General features: G+C 42.5%; 1 protein-coding gene across 2 annotated transcripts in view; it reads left to right on the top strand.

Annotated features, from left to right (window-relative positions):
- LOC311135603 (putative ATP-dependent RNA helicase DDX10) overlaps positions 1-24,466 on the top strand; it is a 61,184-nt gene extending 36,718 nt beyond the window's left edge. Inside the window, exons 16-18 of one of the 2 annotated variants that reach the window (XM_084169615.1) lie at positions 4,763-4,819; positions 19,299-19,438; positions 24,066-24,466. In XM_084169615.1, the coding sequence (XP_084025741.1) occupies positions 4,763-4,819; positions 19,299-19,438; positions 24,066-24,252 (384 nt within the window). In that variant the 3' untranslated portion in view covers positions 24,253-24,466. The remainder of the gene's footprint in view (positions 1-4,762; positions 4,820-19,298; positions 19,439-24,065) is intronic. The other variant, XM_084169616.1, reaches the window with a different exon arrangement.
- The last annotated feature ends 232 nt before the right edge of the window (positions 24,467-24,698 follow it).

Below are 24,698 nucleotides of genomic sequence, written 5' to 3' on the forward strand. Positions count from 1 at the left end.
ATATATACCAATAAACTTGATTGATATCTAATTGCCTATTTTAGCGTTTATGTATAACAAGGTCAAAATGTAAGTTGGGGAAAAAAGGCTCAGTTCTACTGCAATAAAAGCTCTAAAATGTGGGCTAGTACGGTACTGTGGCTCAAACTCTGTTTGGATACGAGTGTTCTAGATTTGCCCAGAGGAGAAGGCTAAGCCTGTCCTGCTACACCCGTCCCTCCACTCCAGGTTATATTTATAAGGCCATATATATATATATATATATATATATATATATATATATATATATATATATATATATATATATATAGTATATCGTAGGATGAAACCCAAATGAAAATAACTGAGATGTCTGAGTCTGGCACACAACTTGGGAGCCCGCAGGCAGACTGGGGGAGATTAGGTTCAGTTAATATTTTTGAGAGCAAGCTTCGTTTCTCTCCACTAAAATAACTGCAGAAAGTTTGTTCAGCTTATCTGATTTGCAGATAAAGTACTTTTCTTGCCAGTGGATAAATATTGACTGCTGGGATAAATATTGACTTCTGGATTCTATTGTCTCGCCCGCTCGTTGCTACCTTATTTTTATTTTATGAGATGATTATCTTATGATTTGATTGGAGGCAGTAATGATTGGACTTTGGAAGGCAGGTGTTGTGGTGAGTATTGATGAGGGAATATAAACGTTGCACAATGTGTAGAAAACTCATATAGAACAGAATTAAGTCATTTTAGCAGTGTAGTCAATGTCAGGATTTTAGTTTTCACTCTTATGCTATACAATTACCTTCAACACAATTAACCTAAAGCTAAATACCCCACTACTATTTCACTTTACTAGTAAAGGTTACAGTTCATCAAAACCTATATCCGTTCCTTAGACCAAGGAGTAATGCTTGTAAGCTGAATGAGCCCAATGAAACTACCCAACTGAGGCCTGTCCTCTATCCTGTCTACAAAAACATTGACAGTAGCTAGGTTTCCATCCAATTGGCGACAGGTTTTCATTCTAATATTCTGAAATCCACATAAAGAAAATATGCGCATTTTCCCACCAGTGCTGTTAATTTTACAGACACAAAAACATCCCACCATGTCGAATGAACAAATTGTCGCCATTTATAAAACTACCTGTTTCCACCACTTTTACATTTTAGTCATTTTAGCAGACGCTCTTATCCAGAGCGACTTACAGTTAGTGAGTGCATACATTTTGGTCTCATATCTGTTGTGATTTTTTAAAATATAGTATGACGTTACTCAATGTGGTTAATGTCAAGCATGCATTAGCTCTGCTGAAGTGTTGTGTAGGTGAGCCACCTCCCCCCGTAAAGGGCGGCCCTCGAGTGGCTCATCTCATTGTCTCGACAATTAAGTTATGCCTCAGGAACTCCCCTGCACGTCTATTAGGCTTGGCTGTTGTGATTAACGCCTTGTCCCGTTCATTTGTCGTGCTCGCCGAGCATTGCCAAGAATGGTTGTTGTGATGATGGCTGACGTGTGAAGGGAAAAACAGACGCTCTAAAAATCCATTTCAATTTCTGTGCATCGCACTGCCTCCGACACTCAGACGCGTGTCCAGAAATCAATTAGCAGCATGCACCAACATGAATCATTCCTGGCTGGCTGGTTTGCTAAATATCCCTCCTCATTCTCTGGCTGTACTAAGGCCCCACTCAACCACTGTTGTCATCATTTGATTTCAGTGACAATTGGATCATTTTGGTTCGGATCATCATTTTTGTCCCATACTTCTACAGTAGAAAGCCAACTCACCGCTCTGGACCACTGTAGCTACTGTAACTGCACACAGCACACTGACTGAGGGACTGAAGGCATGCTGACAGACTGCCAACTAGATGGGCAGTTACTAGTCTGGTGTCCGTGGCCCATACTAATGGAGGGCGGCTCAGCGGGGAAATGGTGTTACTCTCCCCAGACCGTCTTTAATAGATTTATAACTTATTGGTTAGTCACGACTCCCTCTGGTGTTCTCTCTCTCTTCTCCCACTTCCTTTCTTATGGTCTTGCTATCTGTCTCCCGCCACCACTTTTCTGCACAGTTTGGAGGCTGGGCCAGGGTAGATTCCCATATTTTCATTCTGTCACGGTCCAGTGCGCCTTGCTAGCTCTTTAGAATGCTCATACCTCGTGGCCTGAAAACGAATGAGAGCCAGGAGCTAGCCTTCCTCCCATATCAGGGACAAATGAAGAGGGAGAGGATGGCTGGAGGACAGCAGCCATTCCCTCCCCACCACACACACACACCCACCAGTGGCGGTCGGTGCTGTTTAAGATTAGGGAGGACTATTATTTTTGTTGCATGGCCTTATTTCTATTAAAGCATATTGGATGACTCATTCATATTCCATTCACCCAGCTCAATGTAACATCGATAGGTTTAGGCTACTACATGATACTCACATTTTCCCTATACCCATCATGAGGTTGCTACAACCTAGCCTGTAAATGAAAGTTTATAATGTAGAGACAAATTTGAGTAATCAAGGTGACAGACAGTGACACATTCAATACCGCCTTGCACACTCTTGCCTGCATCTAGTTGATCTAGGGCGTAATCATTAGTCCAAACAGTTGCAAACTAGTTTCTATTGGACACATTTTTCGTTCCGTTTGCTTCCATTTAAGAAATGTTTTTCAACAGAATCGGCGGAATGAATACAGCCCTGATCACCTGCACAAACAGTTCACTTTCATAGCAGCGACATACAAACAGCATCATCACTTTGCTCGTTGTATAATTCCTTCTCGCATCTACACGCTCTCCTCTCACCTTTTACCTTTGCTTGTTGACTTCAGTGCACAACACAACAGCTGTCTGTGATCAGGTGAAGAAAAAAAAACGTTACAAGCCAAACCTTCATACCATAACCGCTAACAGCTACACCCCTTTGTTGTTTAGGCTTGCCATAACAAAGGGGTTGAATACTTATTGGCTCAAGACATTTCATTTTTTAATTAATTTGTGAACATTTCCAAAAACATGATTCCACTTTGTCATTATGGGGTATTGTGTGTAGGCCAGTGACCAAAACATGGGGTATGAATACTTTCTGAAGGCATTGTAGCTTGCTGGACATTTCTTTTTAGCATTTCTTATACTAATAGACTATTCGAAGAGGGATGCAAGCTCTTGTTTGCTGAATGTTAAATACAGCAGCCAATAGAACTCAGAGGGAGTTTGAAAGAAGAGGGAACACGTGATGGCGGTATGCTATAGCAGTTATTTATTCAGATCCATAACCATTCAATCTTCCTGAAGAGAAGTGAAAGCCGTCTGCATCTTATTCTAGTCCTAAATTATTCAAGCATGTCATTACAATGATGAAGATAAAGACAACTAAACGTATTTCATTTAACTGTTGAAAGCAAGGAAGGAATGATGCAACAATAGAGAGAAAGGGTTAGGGCAGGATGGGGCTATGGACTCAAGCTGCTTACGCCAAATCCTGACTCTGCCATCAGCATGATGCAACAGGAACCTGTACTCTTTGGACCAGGCAATGTTTTTCCACTGCTCAATTGTCCAGTGTTGGTGATCACATGCCCACTCGAGCCGCTTCTTCTTGTTTTTGGCTGATAGGAGTGGAAAACTTTGTAGGCAGCATGTCCTGCACCAGCATTGCATGTTCTCTCCCAGTTGCATGGTTTGAACGAGGTGCGTAATTCCAGTCCATACAGTACAGTAATACAGTCCACACTCAAAGATTAGCCTACTGGAGCTAGTTTCATTTATTTACACAAGAGAGCATAGCTACATCTATGGGCTTTTCTGTTGTGCGTATTGTGCGGTAGCCTATACAGTATCATAGGCTCTATGTATTGGATAATGGCACAATCATTTGGGCTTGGGCTCATAAAATGTCATTAATGTAGGCTCATAAAATGTATTTTAATTTATGGCTCATCAGGCTCAGGTAGCATCAGGCTTTAATTTTCATGCCGATCAAAGCTCTAATCAAATCTATATGCTTTAGAATGACACTTCCGGTTTGGGCGGGAAATACTGGATTACTAATTTATTCTCTGGATGGAACATTTTGTAAAATACAGGGAAAATATTCAACCCTAATACACACACACACACACACACACACATTCTAATGCAAACTGGTTTTTACTGGGTGACATTTGGAGCAGAAATTAAGAACTCAAGAATCAGCTGCTGACATTTCCAAATGCGTTCTCCCGCCGCATCTAAATAGGCTTCCGTTTTATCACACTATCCTTATTTCCCCCTCCGGCGGGGGTTTCACTCCTGTGTCAGGTCGTTTACTGTGGTCAGTTCTCCCTGAATATGCCGTGTTGGTCAAATGATGATGGCAGAGGTCTGCTTTATTTTGGACTGTGTTTTGCATGTCAGCCATTTTGTTTAGATTTGTTTGGTGTGTTTTGTCCCGCCTGAAGGATGTGGCTGCCTTGATACTCTATTGCAACCTGTCTAACCTCCACTCCTCTCTCTGCTCTCTTTCCTGCCGTCCTCTCGCCCCCTCTCTCCTATGACCCATGGACAATTTCTTAGCTTAGAGGCAGTAACCAGAGAATCTCATAAAACAAAAGCTACATAGAACAAAAAAGACAAAGCATATCCTCTCATGGAATCTCTGACAATCTAATGAAATACAGCCATTTCACCCCAAAACAACCTGCCCTGAAAGGCATGGATTGTCAGAGATATACGAAACCAGAATCTGGTCAGACTGACATTGCTCTAAACTCATTCTCCTCTTCTCTCCCACAGGAGAAGAGACTGAAGGAGAACGCTGCCAGAAGAGAAGCCAGCAAGCAGCACACTGAGGTAAGTCTGTCTCTCCTCCATTTTACATTACAATTTCTCCCCCCCACCCCCCTCTTAAAAAGCATATCCATCCCATCCTGAATGGGTTTGACTCCAGGCACTAGCTCCTCTTCACTAGCGCTACATTAAACCTTGGCTGTTAAAAGTGATACTTCTGTCAGGATGCTGCCATTGAACTCCAGTCTAGCTTCAAAAGGATAGGCAGTCTCTAAAAGTGAGAGCCACTCTCTTCCCCCTCATCTTTGTAACAAAGGCATAAGGAACATTCTCTCCTCTTCAGCCTATGTCAGACGTGGAACGCAGAGTCCCCTGGCGCCGATGTAGCAGTTAGCTTTTAGATTGGAACAGAATTCATTGAGGAGAGAATGGGACAAGCACAGTGGTACTTTACAGGGTCATTAATGTCAGCCCCTCTAGTGAGTGATGTGAAGTGTTATCTTCACAAAAGGGGACATGCTTTTCTGCAGACAAATACCAAACGCTCCATAGAGCGTCTCTATCGCCAGCTGAGTCGGCGCCACTCCTGCCACGTGAGGATGAGACTATGAGAGAGAAGTGCCTTGTCTTATGTCTTATGTAAGACCCAGGTCACAAAGCATCTGGGGTGTCTTCAGCAGAGGCCAGTGCCTCTCTTCCTCTCCGTGTAATATTAAATCTCCCTCTTCTCAGCCTGTGTCAGGCTGCCCGCCTGCTGAATTCGTCTTGCGTAATGTGAAAATGAAAATTCTTGTCTTCAACCTCAGCAGGATTACCATGCCTGTACTCTTTCTTTCTCTCCTTCTGTGTCAATCAAACACACCCAGTGCCATTACATTAATGCTGGCTTGCAGTGATAGATGCTCCGGAGGTGTTAGGGCGGCATTTCTCTAATCCCCCTTCCAGCATTCTCTTCTGATGCCTCCTATCACTCTGGTGTATAGCCTACCTCACGTCGCCTGCTCTTTTTAGCCCTCCTATTTGGCCTTTTCAGCAACGCGGGAGACAAATCCACCAAATAAGGGGAAAATTAATGCAACATCATGGGCGGAGTCATGGGCGGGATTATCATACACATCCCCCCTGACCTCGTTCGACTGGCTCCCCGGCGTCCACATCAAATACCTCCTATTGGGTTAAATCAGACATTGATTAACACTTCACAATTGTCCTGCCTTTCATTGGGATCAGAAGCCACATTTCCCATCTTTCTTTAAAGATGCACTATGTAAAAATCGCTCTGCCATTTCCTGGTTGCTAAATTGGAATAGTTCGCCTAGTATCAGTTTATGTGACAAAACAAGCAAGTATAGTGTAGAGCAGTGGTCACCAACTGGTCGATCTCCAAGCCATTCCTAGTCGATCACCAAACATTTCTGTAAAAAACCCAATGGTAAAGCCTTGCATTCCTATTGTTTTAATTCATTTTGCACTGTTGGTGGTAGGCGCACTAGATTCAGCAGTCCTGGCGCTGGGAAGGCAAGGTGTTCCCATTTTGAAGCATTTCATGTGTCTGAAGGTAGAACTCTGCCTACCCGGCAGGCCCAGAGAGAAAATCAAGTGCACCCATAGGCCTACTACTAGCCAATCAGATGACTCAGATCACCGTGTAGGCACAGTTTCCTCGAGCCATAGACTGGTAAAAGAAGCCTTGAACGCACAGCAAAGTTGATAATGTGAGATTTCAACACTTTTAAAACCATGACTAGAGAGAGACTCAACAAATACAGCAAAGAGCTGCTGTTATTATGATTAAGCGTATGTTTAAGTTGTTATTCAGCACTGTCAACACTTTGTTCAACAGTTTTATAAGCCATAAAATGTGCTTCCTCCCTAATTCCACTCACACTACAAGCGGCGCTGCAGCTGCAATGAATAAGTATAGCAAAGTGTCTCGATAAGCTTGCGTTATTTGCTGCTTGTCTTTTTTTAATATTGAGGAATATTTATCTTTCTCTGGTCATAGGAGTAACACCATTAATTTGCGCATGAGGCAGAAATAATGCTGTGCGACTTAGGTTTCGCCATCAGCTGGAAGATTGACCCCTTTTCTCACCGGAGGGAGGGAGAGAGGAGGGACTGTGAGTCGGGTGCGAGGCAGAATGGTCTGAGAAGAACAACGTTGGCAGGTCAATTCAAGCGTAGCCAATATGCAGTGCTAATGTATTGGGCCTATAGCCTACTGCACAAACCTCATTGCTACAGAACTGTTTTTAATTGGTTCATGTTGCATAGGCTTACGTTTTGGAAAAAAAATCTGAGCGGTAGATGTCGGCTTGCATTTTGACTCAGTGATCTTGACTTAGAAAAGGTTGGTGACCACTGGTGTAGAGAATAATTGTACCATCTAAACCGCTATCAAATATATTTTCCATAACCAAAAATATTGTGTTTTCAGCTGTTTGAAGGGGGTGTAAAAACCGAAAGTAAAAGACGCAAAAATTAAACTTAGGAACGGCAAGAATAGAACTAGAGCACATAGACCAGATCTTCCACTTAGACTTGCTTTCAATGAGAATGACAGATCTATAACACACATTTCTGTGAATTTGGGCGGGTCGCCCAAAATCATACATATTGCAGCTTTAAATCTGCCCATTTTAAGTAGCTTTTTTCTCCATTCGTTCATTTTCTGTTGGCCCTGAAGTCTGCTCTTCTTTTTTACCAGCTGCATGTTAAACCAGGCCGCTTCCTCCTGGTATTGATGGGGGCTGTGTGTGTTGAACTATCCTCTGCCATGCCGAACACTTCTCCCACTGCCATCCTCCCACTCGCACACAGAGACAATTAGAGTATTACAGGCTGTCTCCACTGGGCAACGGGCCTTCAACCCTCCACCGTCCTCTCATTTATCATCGCTAACACTTTTCCCTGAAGCCTGCGAGCGCAACCATGGTGCCCTCAATAAAGCAGCAGGCCTGACTTATCCAGGCTAACGCTTGGGGAGACGTTATTTTGTGCTGGTTTGTTAAGGATTTGGAAGGAATTGGGAAAGTCTTCGGTCAGATATCGTTTTTTAACAAAATGAAGTGCCTTCTACACTGTCCTTGAGTTTCAAGTATTTTTTGTCATATGAAGTTTTGCTTTTGTGGAGTTTTTATTCAGGTCTTATTTAATGTTCTAGTTCCCTGGGCAGGATAAAGATGCACCATCTTGTTTCTAAGGGTGCTATCGATCATATAAGCACAATGCTCAGTAGTTGGATACCTTAAGGATATTATCAAAATGTGGATGTGAGATTTGGCTCCGATGAATGCCTGGGCTCATAGACGGTGCGTGAGTTTCAAGTTTGGGGAAGCTTTTTTTTCTCTCCAAAAAATCACCTTTATTATAAAGCATTGCATGCATCCATCTTCGCATTTGCATACTAATGTAAGATAGTCTACTATTCCTAATGTGATGAGTAGATTGGATAGTCATAAATTAAGATTATAATAGCTCACTCACTGTTGGCAAAAAATAGGCTACTGTTCTGAAATATGTGTTTCTTCTCCATTCTTTGCACACATTTGTAGCTCAGCCCCAGCTATAGGATTTTTTTTTAGGAAGTGTACGTTATTTATTAGAAGTTTCATATTTCAAATTGTATTAGTTGTATGTATAGTAAAAACATGGTATACACTGTCCAACAATGCTTACAGGGTTCTTCTCAACAATGTGCAACCACGTTAAGAAATAATCCAATATAAAGATAGAATAGACATTTTAGTATAGTATAATACAGGAAGGGACGATTTCTAGTACAATATTTACACGTGTGTCAGTGAAGGGGGGATTGGTGGGCAAGTGTTTTTAAATTGTGCACTATTAGCAATAGTAAATAAGAGCCTGGTAGCAGCAGGTGTGTGTGACATGAATGTACACTACATTACCAAAAGTATGTGGACATCTGCTCGTCGAACATCTCATTCCAAAATCATGGGCATTAATATGGAGTTGGTCCCCCGTTTGCTGCCAAAATAGCCTCCACTCTTCTGGGAAGGCTTTCCACTAGATGTTGGGAACATTCCTGTGGGGACTTGCTTCCGTTCAGCCACGAACATTAGTGAGGTCGGGTACTGATGTTGAACGATTAGGCCTGGTTCGCAGTCGGCGTTGCAATTCATCCCAAATAAACTCTGGGAAAAAAAGAAACGTCCCCTTTTCAGGAACCTGTCTTTCAAAGATAATTCGTAAAAATCCAAATAACTTCACAGATCTTCATTGTAAAGGCTTTAAACATGTTTCCCATGCTTGTTCAATGAACCATAAACAATTAATGAACATGCACCTGTGGAACGGTCGTTAAGACACTAACAGCTTACAGACGGTAGGCAATTAAGGTCACAGTTATGAAAACTTAGGACATTAAAGAGGCCTTTCTACTGACTCTGAAAAACACCAAAAGAAAGATGCCCAGGGTCCCTGTTCATCTGCGTGAACGTGCCTTAGTCATGCTGCAAGGAGGCATGAGGACTGCAGATGTGGCCAGGGCAATAAATTGCAAAGTCCGTACTGTGAGACGCCTAAGACAGCGCTACAGGGAGACAGGACGGACAGCTGATCGTCCTCGCAGTGGCAGACCACATGTAACAACACCTGCACAGGATCGGTACATCCGAACATCACACCTGCGGGACAGGTACAGGATGGCAACAGCAACTGCCCGAGCTACACCAGGAACGCACAATCCCTCCATCAGGTCTCAGACAGTCCGCAATAGGCTGAGAGAGGCTGGACTGAGGGCTTGTAGGCCTGTTGTAAGGCAGGTCCTCACCAGATATCACCGGCAACAACGTCGCCTATGGGCACAAACCCACCATCACTGGATCAGACAGGACTGGCAAAAAGTGCTCTTCACAGTTTTGTCTCACCAGGGGTGATGGTCAGATTCGCGTTTATTGTCGAAGGAATGAGCGTTACACCGAGGCCTGAATCACGCTTCACCATCTGGCAGTCCGGCGGACGAATCTGGGTTTGGCGGATGCCAGGAGAACGCTACCTGCCCCAATGCATAGTGCCAAGTGTAAAGTTTGGTGGAGGGGGAATAATGGTCTGGAGCTGTTTTTCATGGTTCGGGCTAGGCCCGTTAGTTGCAGTGAAGGGAAATCTTAAAACTACAGTATACAGTGACATTCTAGATGATTCTGTGCTTCCAACTTTGTGGCAGCAGTTTGGGGAAGGCCCTTTCCTGTTTCAGCATGACAATGCCCCCGTGCGCAAAGCGAGGTCCATACAGAAATGGTTTGTCGAGATCGGTGTTGAAGAACTTGACTGGCCTGCACAGAGCCCTGACCTCAACCACATCGAACACCTTTGGGATGAATTGGAACGCCGACTGCGAGCCAGGCCTAATCGCCCAACATCACTAATGCTCTTGTGGCTGAATGTAAGCAAGTCCCCGTAGTAATGTTCCAACATCTAGTGGAAAGCCTTTACAGAAGACTGGAGGCTGTTATAGCAGCAAAGGGGGGACCAACTCCATATTAATGCCCATGATTTTGGAATGAGATGTTTGACTGCAGTCATGACTCTTGACTGCCGGTTCACCGTAACAGCCATACACAAGGTAAGGTATTGAAAACGGGTGGCAATAATTTTGACCCCTATCTATTAAAATATTACTTTCTCTGAGCAATTGTATTAGTATAAAATAATGTAATTTCCAAACCTTTTTGAGCATACAATATAGCTCAGTATTTGTATTATTTATTTTTGTCTTTTTTGCTCATCTTTGTCAAGGGTACCAATAATTTTGGACCTGACTGTATATGTTGATTTTATGTACTTTGCATGAAGTGCTTCCCAATATGTTACACAGTGCAGTCATGTAAAGAACATTTCATATACAAAGCTGTTAGGCTTTGGAGACCCTTATCATCCTCACACAGACCAGTTTTGATACTGGCCCTACCAAGCCCAGTTAGCCCAGTTAGCTCCCTTAGCTCGCTGACATTTGAGTGAAGCTGATTTAACCACCACTCACTCCAACTCTTTTAAATGGAGATCTCCCAAGACTAAGGTTTATCAAACAAAGCCTCCACTTCGGACAGATGGCGTTTTGCTCGACTCATTTCCAAACCCAGGATAAGTGTATTACTGTGATGGCATGCCAAGAGAGCCACAACGCCCGGACTTTCTGCTTCAGAAGGGGTGAACGCTCTTTGTTGTCATTTTAAAAGTAATCTTTGCAGAGAATTTGGCAGCAGCCTGATTGACAATCCAGTGTTTCTCTGCTCCTCCTGGAATAGTTATATCCAACTGATCAGAGATAACTGGAAAGCAGCCGTTGTCATCCATTTCAGGAGGCCGTCCACAGTTTCAAGATGGCAGCTGTCATGTCCATTCTTTTCCCACTCTCTCTGGGGAATATCTCATATAACAAGCATATGCAAATGTAGGTGTGTGAATGCAGCGATTAATTGTCCAATCGATGCCTCGGCACTGGTGTTGGGAAGAGGTATCCATACCACCCCTTGACAACCCATTCTCAATGGACCTGGTGGTGCTCAGTTACCACATCTACAGTATTTTGTACCTGAACCGGTGCTGAACACTGATAAGTGTTATTTGCAGCAAATTAAGGATTGTGTATTGTTAATTACTTGGCTTGACCGACCAATGAACAGATTCTAGTTTTGCACATTGGTTTTGGTGTCCAAATGGATATTAATGTTATCTAATGAGCTGTATCAATGTTAAGCTCAAGGCTTTTCGGGTTTGTTCACTTCCTTCACGATATTATCTATAAACCCTCTTAGATTTAGCATCTGTGCATTTTCGAATCCTGGCAAGCCTTTTAGGTCTTACTTTTATGTAATCCTGATGAGAAATGCCGGTGGTAGCTCTGCATGCGCCAATGAGTGCAGATAGTTTAATATCTGACAGGTTAGTAATAAATGTTCCCTCCAAGCTGTCTGAGACTGCTTTCCACTTTTCCCGGAGTTAGACTTTCAGAGATGAAGCTCTAAATGAGAATCCATCACCAGGGGCCTGAAGAGATTTGATTAAAGTCCACCAGGGACCGTGAGCTGTGGTGACATGTCAGAATTTCTCCTAAAATACTTCAGTGCTCTCATCTCATCAATCTGTCCTCCCGTCTCTTTTATTGCTCCCACACTGGGATTTCTGTCTGTGTTAGTGTTTTGTGCATAGTTGTTGGCCCAATGTTGATACAGATCCCATGCTTTAATCAGTAAACTCCTGAATTGAATTGGAATATACCTCAACCCTGTGTAGCTCTGAACTACTCAACTCCCCATTAACAGAATTGGAATTGTTTTTTTCTTTCCATAATGTATCAATGACCTTATTCCACCTTTTCAATTAGAAATTCCTTCAACTACCTCTTTAAATGTGGGCATACAGTGGCTCCAGCAGCATAGCCTTACTGTACTATGAAAAATGAATAGGCGGAAATGAGGCTTCCTGGATGATGTAGATGAGCTTGTCCTGAAAAATTAATGCCTAGTATTCCAGCGTTTAAAGCATCACATACATTTTGATGGTCTCCTAAATGCTAAGTGATTACAGCATTTATTTAAATATTCATAGGCTATAGTGCTGGCTGGAGCCATTCTAAGCTGGCACCAGGCATGGATTTTGCTTGTGCATGTACACTTGTGAGTGTGTGTGTAGATTGTGAGACAGCTTAATCGACGTGACATCCCAGGTGGTGCCTCTGAAGATGTGTGTTAAACTAGCTGACACAGTAAAGGCTTGTAAAAGAAGGCTTTGCGCACACACAAGGGAAATAAACATTGCATGATGTTGAATGTCAGCTTTTTACTTTGACCTTAAAATAATGGTGGTGCGTTAAAGCTCTGAAGTAATAATAATAATAATAATAATATATTTATTTTATATAGCGCTTTTCATTACAAACCATCTGTCACTTTGAAAACAAAAACAAATGTAGGGATCTGGCAGTTCATGGTTGGTCTTCCACAGCTTCAGATGTCTAGGCAGTTGGGAAAGGCAGTTAGTAGCAGTAGCTTGAGGGTAGGGAGCATCGATGATACAGACTGGCAGGGAGAAAACGTCAGTCAGATACTGGTAGATAGGCCCGGAGCTCTTCATCAGGCACATCATCTCCTCCGTGAGTAGCCTGGATCATCCACTATCAAAGTGTAGCACCCACCTGGGTGATGCTTCACGACTGTAAAAGCGCTAGAAAAGACCACCACACCTCGACAGTAGTCTGGAACAGTTCCCTATGAGGCGAGCCTCTGCCATTCCCTCACACCGCAGTCCACATCCTTTCAGGAACCGGGACAGGTTAAACAAAAAGCAGGTGATGTGAATGCATCATTCAAATACCATTAGCCAGCTAACTAGCTAGCTAGCCAAGCTAAATAAACTGGCTTGCCGTCATCAGGCCTGCAACTCCGTGGGTTACCACCAGTTATTTACCACCAGTTATTTCAGATCAACCCTCATTAAGTTAACAAAAACTAAAGAAGTTGATTGAAAAAATGCAATTAAAAACACTTAAAATAATGAAAATCTGCACAATATTTAGAGCTTTCTGCCTTGGCGGCGCCATGGCAACCACTGAACTTGATGTTATTCATGTATAATATGACCTCCTGTATCCTGTTTCAATCAATACATGGCATGCCATATACTGTAGAATGTTAACAGATTTCCATCTAAAGGTGCTCTGAGTATTTTATTGCAAGTATTGTTAGTTATTTTCCAGACAGTATCTGTAATATGTCTAAAAGGTTTTCAGTTTCTAAGGAAACACTGGCTCCTCTCTCAGCTAAATATGGCATTCTTGTTATGATGAGTCCATAAGTCTCCCTAGAGGGGGCTGAGATTGCAGTAACTGTGGCTGTATTGAACATCTGAGACTGTATTGAAGATAATGAGATGAGACCACGCACAGGCCTGCATGGTGGTGTGGAATTATGCTGCCAGTTCGTCAGTATATTTACTATATGATATGGTCAGCTTTGTTTTTTTGTAATTACTAATCTATTGGTCAAAGTGAGAGAAAGACTGATGTTTGCTGTTAATCTGTAGATAATGATCAGGATAGAAAATAATACAGTACTCATCTGTAGGGCTGGGCAGTATACTTTATTTTACTATACTGAACAAAAATATAAACGCAACATGCAACAATTTTCAAAGATTGTACAGAGTTACAGTTCATATAAGGAAATCAGTCAATTTAATTTCGTTAGGCCCTAATATATGGATTTCACATGACTGGGCATGGGTGCAGCCATGGGTGTGCCTGGGAGGGCATAGGCCCAACCATTTGGCAGCCACAGCCAATCAGAATAAGTTTTTCCCCACAAAAGGGCTTTATTAAAGACAGAAATACTCCTCAGCAGTGTATATACCGGTATTGATGCAGGAACCGGTGTGGGTTTTTACCTCTATAACAATATTCCAATGTTTGTTTTGTTAAATGTGAAATGCAACTCCAGCGCGTGTAATGTCCGTTTTTATGGTTTACTCCATTTGCTACTTGAAAAGTATTTCTGCCTCCTCCTGCTGCATGCTGCTTCCCCACACCAAGCCCTGCCCCCCGTTACTCAAGGAGAGAGCAGTTGCTCGACCACGGAGTCACGAGCACTTTCTTGCCGTTCATTCTGCAGTCTGCATGGTCATGCAGAAAGATGTTGGTGACAATGATGCTGCTTTTCTACAAGCATTCTATAATTACATAGTTGCTGTCTGCTAGTTTGTCTTAGCAAGTTCTAGCTAAAATAAATCGTTAACTGCTAATGCTAATTGCTAGTTAGTTCGCTAATTAGCTGGCTAGCTAGCTTGCTAAATGTACTAAGTCAGAGCAAACTTAGCTAGCTAATACAGCCAGGTACCAGTGATGTAGGCCTAGATAAGCATGTTTGTGCAACGGTATCTTCCAAATCAGACAGGAATAGGCGAATCATGAACGTTAGCTAGCTAGCTACATGAGGTAAGAAAATGTAATGTAACATCTAATTAAAGTCCGCTGGAAACACTGACCAACACTTTGGTTCATACCCTGTCAATAATTCCTCCTTGGCTTATTCATTCATTGTCATGTCAAACAATGTATTCAAGGTGCTGCCCACTATATTCCAACTATAGAATTAGATTAATCATTCTATTTCCATGATCCCAACAGTTCACCAATTAACGAGTCAGTTTTTCCCCATATTATGCAGCTCTGTGGGGCACAGTGTTGTAATGATAACAAAAATGATGAAAATGCTGACAAATTAATTGTGCAAAAGCCAGGTCTCCATACAGGATTGGTTTGCAGCGCACACAGACACTGAATCTCTCTCCCTGCACAGCAAGACTAGCGTTGGGAAACAGCAGCTGATACTCCTACTTAGTGTTCTAATATTAGATAAAGCAAAGATTAGATTTCCTTCCTAGATACTAGAATCGCTACAAGTCCCCCATTCCCATTTTTTGTTGCCTCTTTGTTGTAAATGGGTATAGTAGTTGAGATAAGATTTCTAACATAGGAAGAGTGAAATACTTTGGGATACTGTGTACTCCCCTTCCTCGCTAAAGTGCTTGAGCGGTTGGTAGCATCACTAATCCAACAACACATGGCATCTCATTAACTTTTTGAACCGCTCCAGTCAGGCTTACGGGCTATGCATAGCACTGAAACTTCCTTGGTAAAGGTAGTGAACGACGATCTCTGTGCTGCTAAAGCTGGGAACATCTCCATCCTCATCCTCCTGGACCTGTCGTCTGTAGCATTTGACACTGTCTGTCATCAGATTTTAACTGACCGCATCTAGAGGCTTCTTGGAATCTCCAGAACACCCCTAGCCTGGTTCCACTTCTACCTATCTGATAGACAACAGTTTGTCCCCTTAGCAACTGCAGGTCTGCCCCAGCCCATGTATCACCAGGTGTCCCACAAGGCTCAGTGTTAGGGCCGTTACTGTTTATGATTTACATGCTACTCCTTGGTCACTCTTCCATCACTTTGGACTCAGATTTCATGCAGACGCATATGCACATCTAGATCCACACAAAACCCAACTCCACCCTGCCACCTCCCTCTGTTGTTGATGGTCTCCATGAAGTGAACTTGGATGAGCAATACCTTTTTAACACTTAATGATGAGGAAACAGAGGTCAGCTCATGGGCCCCATGACCCTCATCAAGAAACTGGGTCAACTCAACATGACAATCCAAGGCTGCACCATCCACCAACTCCACAGTCAGGAACCTTGGGGTTAAATTTGACCCCACTCTGTCATTTAACCTCTACGGGATCGGTGTCCCGTATACGGGATGGTTGAGCTAACGTGCACTAATGTGATTAGCGTGACTGTTGTAAGTAACAGCAAACTTTCCAGGACATAGACATGTCTTATATGGGCAGAAAGCTTAAATTCTTGTTAATCTAACTGCACTGTCCAATTTGCAGTAGCTATTACAGTGAACAAATGCTATTGTTTGAGGAGAGTGCACAACAACAAAAAACTTATCAGGGCAACTGGTTTGATACATTCACCTCTGAAGGAATATAATGTACTTACATTCAGTAATCTTGCTCTGATTTGTCATCCTAAGGGTCCCAGAGATAAAATGTAGCATAGTTTTGTTTGATAAAATCCATTTTTATATTCAAATTTAGGAACTGGGTTCTACAGTTTGAACCCCTGCTGTCTCTGGCTCCACACCCACCCGCCCGGCCATCTAGATGTGTGAAAGTTAGTGTATAAGCTAATGATCCATCATGTATGACATTCCTGGGCGTGTGGAAACTTACAAAAATGATATGGTAATACAAAATGTATGTTCTCTATGGTTATGTACTTGAAAATGTATCAATTGACCAATTCGGCACATTTGGGCAGACTTGATACAAAATAGTCCAGTATTGCAATGCTTCGCTGGATCAATCTGAAACTTTGCACACACACTGCTGCCATCTAGTGGCCAAATCTAAATTGCACCTAAACTGCAATATTAAATTGTGGCCTTTCTCTTGCATTTCAAAGATGATGGAACAAAAAAAATAACAAAAAAATGTTTTGGGGTTTGTATTATCTTTTACCAGATATGTGTTATATTCTCCTACATTTATTACACATTTCCACAAACTTCAAAGTGTTTCCTTTCAAATGGTATCAAGAATATGCATATCCTTGCTTCAGGTCCTGAGCTACAGGCAGTTAGATTTGGGTATGGCATTTTATGCGAAAATTGAAAAAAAGGGTCAGATCCTTAAGAGGTTAAACCCCATATCCAGAACATCATCAAGTCAGCCGCCTTCCATCTCAAAAACATCTCACGACTCAGACCCTCTCTCACTGACCCTACTGCTGAAACACTAATTCACGCCAGTATTTTATCATGCCTGGAGTACTGAAACCCCATTCTCTACGGCCTCCACGCCAAAACACTGGACAGACTTCAACACATTAAAAACTGCTGCTCGAGTCCTCACACACACCAGACCTGGGGACCACGTCACCCCCACCCTGATCAAACTCCACTGGTTCCCAGTTCAATGCAGGATCATCTTCGAATTGCTCATGTTCACCTACAAAGCACTCGATGGATTGGCAGACACATATTGTACCTTACTGACCTCCTGCACCCCTACACTCTGACCTGTTCACTGCACTCTGACACTATGCCTCCTCTCACCATCCTTCGCACCAGTCTCCGCTCCATGGGAGACCGTGCTTTTAGCAGTGTAGCCCCCCAACTCTGGAACTCCCTCTCCATGTCAGAACCTCATAATCTATACACATTTTCAAGTTCACACTAAAGAAACCTTTTCACACAGGCTTACCCAGATTCTCTTGTCTTAGCTTTTATCCCCTGTCTAGTTCACTTCCCTGGTTAGTCAGTCATCATGTTTAGTTTTCTCCCTGGTTTGTCTGTCCTTTATGTATGGTGTACTTTTATATACTTATTTCTATGGGATTCTATTGCTTTTTATCCTGCTGCTTATCATGTGTATGTAATGTGACTTTGGGTGTCTTGAAAAGCGCTTAAAATAAAATGTATTATTATTGTATGCATATTAGGCCTACATAAGCTATTGCTTCAATGTCATACACTAAGCTTAGAGTATATAAGCCTTTTATTCCATTTCATGTGGATATCTCTTCATTAAATCAGCAAAGTGCATTGAACTATTTACTTACCAGTGCTTTAGTCTATAACCACAAGAACGTAGGAAAATCCATACTGCAGGTTATGTTTGGAAAGTTCTGAAAGAGGTAGAGTGTATTGCTGTAGCTAACTCGGTCACCCACAACATGTCATGCTCAGGACCCTTTGTTTTCCACGGGAGCCTTTGGAGTGACGCCGTTTACCTGATTGAGGTAATAGTCCGGGTCATGATACGTACGTTTTTACTTTTTTGATTTTCAAACAATCAGTGGGGGAGGTCTTTCTCGCACATCAGATGGCCTGATAAATAGTTTTGTCTGGATAGAGCTGTTGGTTTGCAAAGCAGAGCATTGAAGACTAGTTTCAATGCCAGTTGAAATTGAGCAGCCCACCTTCTAGTCATGAAATTCAACTTAGGTCTTAACGTTCCATTGAGTTGCTAAAAACAGCAATATTCTTCTCTCTTTCTTCAAAACTTTCTGGAAACCATTAATTGTCTGGGTGGGGTGAATAAGGCTTGTTGAACACTGAGGTTAGAGAAACTGATTCAGATATGTGGAACAAACAGGGCCCTCTCATTATAGCTGTCCATAGAGAAATCTACCACAGATGCGTTTGTCCCAAATTCTTTCATAAGATTGCGGCCCTGTGGGTCTGAGAACCCAAGCTCATTAACAAGTGTGTTCCACTGGGCAGTTTCATCCATTTTAAGTAGATCAATTATTTCCCTCTTTTCCCTCTCCCTCTCTCAGTACCGCCTCTCATTTCCTGCTTGGATTAAAGAGCACACAGTGAAACTCCTTAGAACTTCCACTTGTTTTATTTGTAGTTTTTATTGGCCTCCGAATATATAGGTTACATTGTGTGAGGGAGATCCACAGGTTATTAGTGAAACACACAGGAGCAGAGTGGTTTGGTACCCCCGATTCTGTGTTTATATTGCTCACATGAGGCTTACCTCTGCCTGTCTCTGTAAATCTCTATCGAGCTGTATTTATCTTGCCCCCTCTTCTTTTAACCTACTCTTGCATCAGGCGGAGTTTGACTAATCTTATACTGCTTTAACCTTCTAGATATTTGTATCCGTCAGGCTTTCACTGTGAATACATTTTCATACTATTATTTTGGTCCGTCCTGCAGTATTTCTACTTGCCAGCTTCAGACTTGCAGTATTATCGCTGAGTTCATATAGGGGTGGGATTTAGTGTGGCTTGGCAAGCTTTTTCTTCATGAACGATAACATCCAGTAATTGGGCACACAAACATCAGTACAAATACATTACTGTGTATGGGGAACTTTTCTCCCTCTCACCATGTTAATTAATCTATTCATTCATTGATTGCATAGTCTTCACACAATTGGTTGATTTGCTTATTGTATCCAACACAGGGTATTTGTAGTAATGGTGTATTTTGTCCCAGGAGCAGAAGTCAGGTGAGGAAGATGAAGAGGAGGTGGTAGCGTACCTGGATGGTTCTGATGGAGAGGAGTTTGACCCCAGCACGCTGCCCGACCCGGACAAACTACGCTACGACTCAGAGGAAGAAGATCACCAGAGCAGGTAAAAATTATAGGCTACTGTACCATCTAGTCTTTAGGCTGAAACTGGATGCATGATAGACTAAAGGCTCCATACAGAGCTTTTAAAATCCCTTGACAATGCGCAGCCCTTACCCATAAGGATTTTGTGATGAGTAAATCTGAAAGAACAGGCATCAATTCGACCAAGCATAGATTAGATGTCTGGATATCACTGATGCATTCCAATCCTTTCAAAATTACCAGACAGAAGCCATGGTTTGACGTTTCTCAAGGAATCCATATTGGAAAACAATGAGCTGCTCAGCATTTTAGGCCTGGCGCTCGGTCGTAGTGGGGTTGTTTTTATTGAGCATTCATAGATTCATTAGATTTGCAATGTTGTATCACTGCTCGGCTGCCTGGGATTATTGGGATTCGTGGTGTAATTGTCTCCGGAGCAGAATTATACCCTTTCCAGGAGGGAGGACTCCCTCTGTAGCCTGCCGTGGCAGAGGCATTGATCGCGGGCGGACGGCAATAGGCTATAAAGTGTGTAATTAGAGGCAGATTTAAAGTGGCAGCCGAGGGTGAAGGGCAACGCGACCTCTCGCTACAGGGCAATGCACCAAGAATTTAAAGACAGAGAGGCAGGCAGGACGAGGCTTCTGGTTTTCTGCTCCACATCTTCCTCTCTTTTCTTGATGTCTTGTCTACTACGGCAGTGGTTCCCAACCAGGGGTACTTGGCCTATCCACAGGGGGTACTTGAGAAGACTCATGAGACCATAGTCTTACTGGTCAAATGCACATGAGGGGGTACTTAAGGGGTACTCCGTGCAGAGCAAAATTCAGTCGGTGGTACAGTAACTGGAAAAGGTTGGCAACCGCTGTACTACGGAGTATTGTCTTTGTGCTCTCTCTCTGACTTGTTTCTACTTCTCTCTCTGTCCCTTTCGATTCCTCATACTTCTTTCTCTCTCTCTGCCTCTCTTTCACTCCCTTCGCCTGCATTTATCTCTCCCTTCCTCTCCCCGTGTGTGGAGGATCAGCAGATGTTCCTTCCCTCTCCTCCTCCTCCGTTAGCCCAGAGGGCTGCGGGCGAGAGCAGATTTACAGTCCGCTCCACTTCCCCGCTTTCACTGCATGACTACAATGGCCCTTTACCACGCAGATCTACCGCCTGCCTGCCTGCCTCTCTCCCCGGGATGCTGGTTTATGCTAGGGAGGGGTTTCTCAGAACACCACCACTTATATATCACCCTCTCCTTGACATCTTCTACTACACCCCCTCCTCTCTCTTTCCCTCTATCCCTTTCTCGCTTTCCTCCAGTGTATATTAATACCACCTCCTAGTGTCTTCTTCTGGCAGATTTCCACACACCACTATCTGTAAGAGAAACCTCCCTATGCTGCTTGTATATGGCCTGGCCATTGTTAAAGCGCACCAAGAATATACTGTACTGTCCATCCATTCACTCTGGGTTTATCCCTACTGAGTCCATCCATGCCTGTACTGGCCAATTCCTCTGTCTGACTGACTCCATTGCTCACATCCTGTGGTGATGATGAATGACAGTGTAATTGAGTCTCCCTGGCTGACGTCATCGCTGAGCCGGTTGACCATGATCTCTAGGGCAACAGCCGGTGGTATGATGCATTATGATTATGGAGTAGCGGATGGATGGATGTCCCCAGGACAACTCTAAGGCCAATTGGCTGTACCTGGATATAGACAATCATAAGCATGCTACTTGCTAACCATAAGGGAGCTATTGATCGATGCACAGCCTTGAGCAGCCCATATTTCTATTGTATCTAGCACTATGTTAATTATGTATAACCACCACCAGGGGGATGGCGACAACTTAAGCCATGATATTTTTTTTTTTTTTTTTTTTTTTTTCTCTCGGGGGGAATGGATCAGCTTAATATTGCAGATAGATTGTATCTTCTATCAATGTAATTGTCTGCATCACTTCCAATCCCCCATGTTTTATTTAATTTTTTATATATATATTCCCCTTTATTACTTTTCAACCCCACCATCCTTTCCCTACTTGGAGTAAATTAGTGAACAACAACGCCCAGGCCTCTACTTCCGGTCTATACTTACTATCTACACCTTATGGACAGAGTTAATTTTACAATAATTCTATATATATATATATATAATTTTTTTTTTTGCTCCTGAACTTCTTCTACTCTCAACCTCTCCGATCATTTTCATGATGTCCACTTAAGCCATGATTGACATGAGGGCCATAACATATGAAACATTCCCTCGAATCAGTTGTTGACCCCATTCCAGTCTATACTTTTTATACCAGCACATACAGTTCTGTGTCGATCCGCTGGAGAAAAGCCTTAAATGATTCAACAGAGACTTAGTGTTGAGGGTGATTTAACCAAACAATTCAGGCAGAAATTGTTTGGTTAAATCATCCTCAACAATACACAGTAAATTCTGAGCTTTCCTTATCTTCGGAACTTCTGTAAAGATGTATTTATTTATTTATTTAAGATACAGTTCTAATTATTCCATCATAGACATGTCACTATATAGGGTATGTTATTGCCACTCAGTTGTCTATTTTCCCCTGGTCAGGTTCTGGTCAGGTTCTTGTTCTCAGCCAAGTGCAAGATACAGCTTGGCTGGTGTGTGATGGTGCCCAGGAAAGTATTAAACACAATACTATATGAGACCTGCTGGCCTTTGGAATTAAATTGAGTCTACAGCAAAAACTATAAGAAGAATGATAGAGGCACAGAAATCCGACAAAGGGGTCAGTTAAGGGGTAAATTAGGAACTTGTCAGAATAATGAGTCCCATTTCTGTTCTTTTAAATCTATTGTTGCTGCTCTTTTGGCTATTATAGATTATAATTGCAAACAACTTATTCTGATCAGGTTGGACCATTCCCCAACTTCTCATGTCTCACTATCTGTACCAAACAGATGTTCTACAAACTAAGTTCTTCATTTGGGCTCAGGTTGTCTTCACCATGGGCTAAGGTTAGAGAAAAGCACCCTGTCAGCACTAACAAAACAGCAAAGCAAGACAAATGTACCACTGCTTTTCCCTTTCCTTTTGACTTTGGTTGAAATCACTCCTCCTTATGGCTTGTGGAAAGACTGTCAAGAAATTGCGCTTGCCTACATGTTTGTGGTTGGCAAGGTTAAAGAAAAAGTAACCTTACTAATGTACACAGCTGGGTCCTGATTCAACTGATTCATTAGACATGAAATGGAAGAAAAATGGGCCGAAACGAGAAGGTACCATCTGAACATATTCATAGAAACGCTTGTTTTTAGTTTTCCATTGCAAATCGTTTTGTTACGGTGTGCTAGAGCTGGGACGAGAAACCAAAAATTATCGACACAGACCATACCGCCCACTTATGGTGGGCATTTTGCTGATATCGTTCATTATATAAATAAATAATAATAATAAATAATATGCCATTTAGCAGACGCTTTTATCCAAAGCGACTTACAGTCATGCGTGCATACATTTCTGTGTATGGGTGGTCCCGGGGAACGAACCCACTACCTTGGCGTTACAAGCGCCGTGCTCTACCAGCTGAGCTACCAGCTACCACATACTGATAAGTAGCCTATACTACTTATCATTTGAAATTAAATAGTTATGGGTTATTGTTAATGGGACAATTGATCAAACTAGTAGTAGTAGTTTAAAGGGTAAATTGTATTAATTCAGTCATTTTATTGTGATATGGATTTTTGGCCATATCGCACAGCTCTATGGTGTGCCCTAATGAATATGACCCGATGGGGTTCTGCATGCATGGCAGACATTTTGTTTTACCTAGTGCTCACCACCCAGCCCCAGAGCTGTGGCGTGTCAAAAATCTGAGACATGGATAATAGGAGAGATGGCTCTATCAGCAATGACTCATCGTTTCATTCTGCTACCTGTTCACATAAAGCATTCCCATCTCCCTTTATCCACACCATTTGACTTCATCAAAGACTTAGAATTGTTTTGTTTAGCTCATTTGTTCGATTAATTCCATTATGCCATTACTGGGTGTCTGATGATCTCGACACTGAAAGAGTCATGGAGATCTCTATAGAACTGTTTATTTCCACACCATCTCACAACTTTTGAATAAACAGAGCCTGCTATCTCCCCTATCAGATAGATGTGATGGATGCCTCTTTCCATCCCACTCAATAACAAAGAAAACCAACAGTGATCAACTGCAAGCAATCAAACAGCTAGCAACATTTGAAGACTTTTAACCAAGTTGCCTCTCTGTGATGCATTCCTCTACATTTCTTACACAGATTCCCATGATCCACGGTGTCTCAACTAGGGCCCTGTGTTTTGGACAATCATGTCACATGACCTGGATTTTAACCTTTTGATAAAAGCTTTTTCATCAAACTGTCCCATTTTCTTTTTATGTCAGATGGTCCAGCACTATCCTCAGACAATTGCTTACATTTTTGGTGTAATTCTCATTTCTGGAAAAAGCTTTAAATAAAGGTTCAAAACAAGGTAATGTGACATTATAGCCCAAAACACAGGACCCTACTCATAACCCCTTTCAAACCCATCTCCATAGATCGGCCCTCAATAAAAACCGAACTCCCATTGATATGAGCTGAACTGATTGTTGAACCCTTTCTTCTATCTGTTTAAAGCCCTGCTGCAGGGACGAGGAAGCGCAGCCGTAGTGACAGCATCGATCACTCGGGTGAAGAAGAAGAAGAGGCAGCGGGGAGCAGGAAGAGACACAGGCAACAAGCAACTGCCAAGCCGCTCGACACTGGCCTCTCTCTGGCCGAGGACGAAGAGCTGGTCCTGCATCTGCTGGGGAACCGGAGCTAGGGCTTACAAATGACACAACACTGTCTTATGGCGGATCCTCTCCAATGTCTTGTCTTGTCATTATTTGGGGATGTTCCCCACTATTTTGGGAACAGTGTAGAGATTTTCAAAAATGTCAAATAAAGCAAATGTTAGTTACAAGTGACTTCTGATTGTTTTACTGTGATTCCGTGTGCTTGTTTGGTATTTGAAATACAGTAATTTGCTCTACCTTATGTTTTGTTTCTCATTCAAGTACCCATCTATTTTATGACAAAGTAATCACACAGCCATTTCCTTGGCATTTGTGTTTCTCTGCATCTCGTTCCAAGTGATGTCTATTGTAATATGATTTGATGATGCAGGTGCAACACGACCACCATTCACTCACTTGGTTAAAGCCTGAAGCCCACTTTCAGGTTTTTCATTTCACAGATGTAAATTACTTTGGCACAATCTAGAAGGAA

This window comes from Coregonus lavaretus (genome assembly GCF_964263955.1).
Source record: "Coregonus lavaretus genome assembly, chromosome: 10".
Classification (NCBI taxonomy): Eukaryota; Metazoa; Chordata; class Actinopteri; order Salmoniformes; family Salmonidae; genus Coregonus; species Coregonus lavaretus.